The following is a 6,000-nucleotide window of genomic DNA, read 5'->3' on the forward strand; positions in this document are numbered from 1 at the left end:
TAACTCTAATCACATTGCCAGAAGTTTGATTCCTTCGATTCTGACCAGTTTAAGTTGTCTCAGCCTTCCATCCTTTCCAAGAACAGTAAAATGAGGACCCTGATTGTTGGGGGCAACTGGCTGATTCTGTAAACTGCTTAGAGATGGCCTGTAAAGCATTGTGAAGTGCTATATAAGTCTAAGTGCTATTGCTATTGTTATAATTGCATTAACTTGATCTTTAGGTTTTTTTTTTTCAAAATTAAGTTTTATTGCAATCAAATACTCTTTCGAATCAGTGCAGAAAGTCCACTTACAATTCATTTAATGACCAAAGTTACAACAGCACTTTGAAAAAAGTGACATAACTATTTTTTAACACTTATGATGGTTATGTATCAAAATTCAGATGCTTGCAACTGACTCATATTTATGACAATTACAGTATCCCAAGGTTATGTGATCTCTTTTTGAGGCCTTCTGACAACCAAAGCCAAAGAGGTAACCAGATTCACTGACCAACAACTGAACCAGTTGTTACTAACAATTGCAGTGATTCACTTAATTGTGCAAGAAAGATAATAAAATGGGGCAAAATTCACTTACCAGTAACTTTCTCATTTAGCAACAGAAATTTGGGGCTCAATTGTGGTCGTAAGTCGAGGACTAAGTACAAATACTTTAAATAAACTTATAGTTTAATTAAGACACCTATGAGAGTGTACACAAATGGGACATGATTTCTTTTTATAATACTGTTACACTCCTTGTTTTATTTAATCTATATGTACATGTGTCCCCCAAAATTAAGAAAATACCATTCCTTTGAAGACAGAGTAACAAATGCACTCACAAAATACTTTAAAATATTCACTGGAGAATCAGTCTTATTTTAGTTCTGTTCCAGCATAGGAACTAAGATAGCCATGGACAAATAAGAGATTAGACACAGTATCTTTACCAATTCATAATGGACATGTTATTTATAAACCGTAATGGGCACAAAATATGGTAACTTCTACAATTGCCCATAGCAACTGATTATAAGTCATTAGTTGAACAAGCATTAATGCAGTTGATTCCCAGAAATCAATATAGTGTAGCAAGAAATGACATTAGTATTATACGGGAAAATGCAATTAAGAATTTATAAATAAAGCAGTGTTTGAATTGCAGCACTTTTGCTTTATGGTTTCTATCTATTCCTGAAGAATATTAGAAAAAGCTTATTGAAAAATATTGTGAAACAACTATTCTTTTCATGAGTATTTCAAAGTTACTCAAAATTTGAACCTGAGATTCCAGCAATTTCTAAAATAAGAACATCCTTCTCATTCTTCATAACCAAGAATTTAAAATGAAACTCTAATTCACTTTCTACTTAATATTGGCATCTGACTTACATAGAGGCTAAACAAAATACTACAGGCCCAACAGAGAAAGTGAACAATATAAAATTGAATTTCCTCTTTAAAAGGTATTTAATAAGTATCCAAAACATTCCATCTCTTCTAAAATCTACTTCAAACTATCTCACAGAAGACAAAGGAAGAAATTATTAGTCTTTATTCTAAATTCACTTCTGCTTTTTAAAACTGGCTGTGGGTATCAGTGAAACCAATCTATTTTCATACTAGTGCAAAATTTATATACGAATAGGAAATCATACGTAAAGCTTTTTTCATGGGAAAAACATGAAGCATACTTTTACAGAAAAAAATAAAATATTTCCTGTTAAAATAACATGTTCCTCACCCATAGAAGAAGAAAGAAATGTTTCTATTACCTTATCTCAAGGCTTACAAGAAGTTAACTTTTTCATTTTTATATCCTTCAGGGGTTGTTAAGACAATAATTCCTGTAACTGCCCACTGTTTTAATGCCTAGGAATTATGATAGTAACACACTATAAATGTAAGATAGGAGAAATCAGGTAGATGCTCACGGACTATTTCCAACTGCACAAAACTGAGATTCAGCTTTTTTCAAAACTCATTTGCTTCATCAAGATAATCATTACTGCATGTTAAACTAAGACAGCAATGAGGGTTGCTTCACCTTACTATGCATGGCTGAAACAAAGGTCAACTTTGCATGCAACATGCACTATTGCTAATAAAGGAAAGGCAGAAAGAGCATTGTGAAACAAAAGGCCATTTGGTTTAGTAATACACAATTGACTGATGGCATAATAATTTGGAACAGTATTTATTTATATGCTCCATGAAAATATAATATACACCTGATTTAGATGATGTAAACTATGCTGAACATATTACACCAGTAATAATAAGCTTTCAGCTACTGTGCTGTCCCTTTTTGCACACAGATGTTGAATAATTTGGCATAATACACAATATTAAACTTATTTTAGCAAGTTGCTAAAAATCCAGAAAAACCAACAATCTTAATTTTACTTAAAGTTAACATCCTTCTTTGCTTTTCTGAACAGAACTCAGTAACTAATAATGCCATGAATTTAAAACATTAGTATAAATAAAATGTAGCAACACTTCGAAGTTAATCAAAGATGGGTGATTACAATAACTAAATATAAAAGCACACAATTTTTATATACCACCTTCAGTTCAGATAAAACAAATTAATATCCACTTCATCAATTAAAAACTAAACCAGAAAACCTACTAAGTTTTCAAGGACCTGGAAACTTGCAGTCGAGATAATTGCCAAGAGTTACTTACACCTTTCATAAGACTAAATGACATAAGCACACAAACACCAATTCACATAAATCACTCCTGCATAGTAAGAAATGGTCTCAGTAATAATGCTCACACATACTTTACTTCTACCATAGATATTTTAAGTCCAAAGAGAAGGGAGTTTATTTTATCTAGGGAGTTGATGGAACTGTCATGCTCTACAATTGATCTGTGTGGGGTTAAGAAGTTGAAATTAGTTCCCCAAATACAATCTTTCCATGCCAGACCTTCTTCTGCTGGTCTTTATTCTGGTAGCCGTGGAAGATACCGTATGGAGAAGTTCTTCCAATCCTGAGGCCTTAAGCTACATTGCCATATGAAGCCACCATCCACCATATGAACTCTTGCAGCAGTTGGGATATTACAAGTTATACCTTTCACATCTGGGCAGCACCAGGGAAGCTCTCTTAGTGCTTAGAAATAAATTCTTTTCAGATCATTGGGATTATGCCTAAATTAGAAGACATGATTACAGAAAATCATGCTGGTCATGAATATTGCATTGTTTATGAATGTGTGGAACTATAGACGGAATATGAAAAAAAAATGCAAACCTAGATAGCTGCTAAGTAAAATATATCTGTAACTATTAAAAAGGATTTAAGAATTTTTCTATTTAAGAATTTTTCTAAAAGTTTGAATTTTAAAATAATTAAGATTAATAAATTGAGTATCCTCACAATTTAAGTGGCTATATTACCTCCCTTTAACAGGGATGGGAGGGCAGGAGAATGGTATTACATTGTAACAAGAAAATAACATATCCTGATACAATGTTCCTCTTAAAGAAGTGGGCTTTAAACCCATGTTAAAAGTTCATGAGATCTGCTGACAGCAACCTTCCCATGAGATCTGCTGACAGCAACCTTCCCTTGTAGAAGCAGTCCTGCCATCATATGTCAATGGATTTGTCCTACAAAATTATCAGGTGCATTAAAATTCTAAATCTTGCAGGAGCTGGGAGTGCTTTTTGGTATATAACCTTCATTATTTTCCTTTGAAATTGCAGCAAAATAGAGCCTGCAGTGCTGCTGATATCCAGTTAAGACGAACATGGGTGAATTGATTTCCAGACACAGCCACCTCTAAATCTTAGGCCACCATGACTTGCAGAACAATGTGGAGGAAAACACTGGCAAGGTACAAAAATTATATGTTTTAGAGATACCTAATCCCCCTCTAAGGGGAAGAATGATCTTATTCTATAGTATAGGTGCTGCCACCCATATCTGTTCTGCTTTTTACCTCTTCCCAGATGTTCCCCTTACCTTAGCAGGCATCAGGAGTTCCCCTTCTTCTGCTTGCCACAGCTCCACCACATTGGGAATAGGATCAATCGCTAGATGGGGGGGGGAGGGGGGGAGAAGAGGTAGAAACCTCAATCAGTGCCAAAATCACTTCTAACCAGGTCAAAGGAGAATCGTGGGGACCTGGATCTTCATCTAGTTAGAGAAAGAAGGCGGGGTTCGTACGTTCTAGGACCGGGCCCTTTCAGAGCGGCCCAAACATGTGGTCAGGCTTTGTTTTGTTTCGGGCTCGAGGTTAAGAGGCGCTTCCATATTGAACGCTGCTGCAGGCACCACACGCGCGAAGAAAAGGGGAGCGTGAAGAGGCCGACTTGCCAAACGCGCGTGTTTGTGTTTGGCCTTTTCTTCTTTAAAACAAGCAAGGCAGGCGCGGGGGGTGGGGGGGGGGGGGACGGGGACCGGAGGGAGAAATATCTCCGCAGCCCGAATTCCGAACCACCCACCCTTCCTTCGGTGAGGCAGGCTGGGGAAGGCAGGAGGGAGAGCCTGGGCGAGGAGGGGTGGCGTCGTTTTCTCAGCCAGGCGGACCCCAGGAGCAACAGAAGCAGCAGCAGCGTGTTGCCCGAGCAGGGCGGGAAGAGAGAGGAGGGCGGCGGTGGCAAGTCGTGAAAGCAGCGTCCACACGTTCACAGGGTGCGAACGCGCCTTCGACGGTTTGGCTCCCCCACCCCTTTATTTACTGCTCTGCCACATGCTCGTGCAAAGGAGCTCCGAACGAGCGGTCGTTTTTTTCCTCTCCCCCCTCCCCCTTTTTTCTTTTTGAAGCTTTGAGCAACGAGGCAGGAAGGGGAACTGGCGCACGGCTCTTTTTTTTCCCCTTTTCTGGGCGCCCGGGAAGGCAGCAGCCAGAGTCGTTGCTGCACAAAGGGAGGCGTAAAAAGAGAGAGAGAGAGAGAAAGGGGCGAGGGTGGAAAACCTCAGTCCACTTTCGCCCTTGTCAGACCCGGACCTCTTCTGGTCGACCCCCTCCCCCCCACACACACACCAACTCTCCCCTCCCGCCGCCTTCACCTCCCGCTGCAGATCGGCGCTCGCCCCTCGAGCATTCCGCCAAGGCTCTTTACCTTGGCCCTGCGCTCCTCCCAGACGGCAGCCAGGCAAAAGGACCTGAAAGACGCCGAGCAGGAGATTCACGGCCGTGGCGACGCGGCAGTAGCTGCTCTGCGACGGGGAGCGCAGCCCCGCCATGCTGCTGAGGCGGCTACTTTCCTGTCTGCCCGAACTGGCTGGCAGAGCTACAGCTGTGGCGGCGGCGGCAGCAGCAGCAGCATTGGCCGCCTCCCCTTCCCCCGCTCCAGGCGCGTGTGCGGCAGAGATAGAGAAGGCTGCGCGGCACAGGGCGGTGGAGTAGAAGAATCAGCTTCAACCCCCCCTCGCTCGCTGGGGCTCCGCCCGGAGGCGGTGGCTCGGCTGCTTGTTACCGCCACCCAAAGCACATGGAAAGCAGGCCGAGAAGACACCGAAGGGAGAGGACGGGCTTCACCAGCGGGCAAGGCCCCGACTCTGGGGTTTGGCTCCTTTTATTCAGGCCGTCAGCGCAGTTTGCTCAAAGGTGGGACTGGTCCGCCAGTCGTTCTACGCTACAGAATAAACCGTTGGCCCTCAGTTCTGCATTAGGCACTGCGGGCCTTTCTTATTTCCCCCCCCCCTTCTTCCCCACACCTGTTCCAGCTCTTTGGCAGAAGCTTTCCCAACCAGTCCTGGGTGGGTGTTTTGCCTTGAGCAGAAACTCGCACTAGATGGATCTCCAAGGAGGCTTCTGACCCTTTTTAATCCTTCATCCATTTTGTCTATGATGTAGGATTGACAAAAATCCTGCTTGAGTTTTGAGAGGTGGGGGAGGCCGCTCACACAGTGGAGACCCCCTAAAACATGCTTTAGAAGAATTGAAGAATTAGAAGAATTGTTAAGAGTATAGTAATACCTGTCTTTCATGGCAGTAAAACCATCTGCTGACGAATGACCCAAAGGCTGATATCACTATTTTGAGT

General features: G+C 41.9%; 1 protein-coding gene across 5 annotated transcripts in view; it reads right to left on the reverse strand.

Moving 5' to 3' along the window:
• The window catches only part of TMEM131L (transmembrane 131 like), a 68,196-nt gene extending 62,797 nt beyond the window's left edge, over nt 1-5,399 (reverse strand). For all 5 annotated transcript variants that reach the window (XM_087962999.1, XM_087962998.1, XM_087962997.1 and 2 more), the window contains exons 1-2: nt 5,074-5,399; nt 3,971-4,041 (exon numbers count right to left, since the gene is read on the reverse strand). In XM_087962999.1, the coding sequence (XP_087819125.1) occupies nt 3,971-4,041; nt 5,074-5,197 (195 nt within the window). In that variant the 5' untranslated portion in view covers nt 5,198-5,399. The remainder of the gene's footprint in view (nt 1-3,970; nt 4,042-5,073) is intronic.
• Between the last annotated feature and the right edge of the window lie 601 nt (nt 5,400-6,000).

Source organism: Notechis scutatus, chromosome 4 (assembly GCF_049901735.1).
Source record: "Notechis scutatus isolate UNSWTSFEM ecotype Mainland chromosome 4, rNotScu1.2, whole genome shotgun sequence".
In the NCBI taxonomy this organism is placed as follows: Eukaryota; Metazoa; Chordata; class Lepidosauria; order Squamata; family Elapidae; genus Notechis; species Notechis scutatus.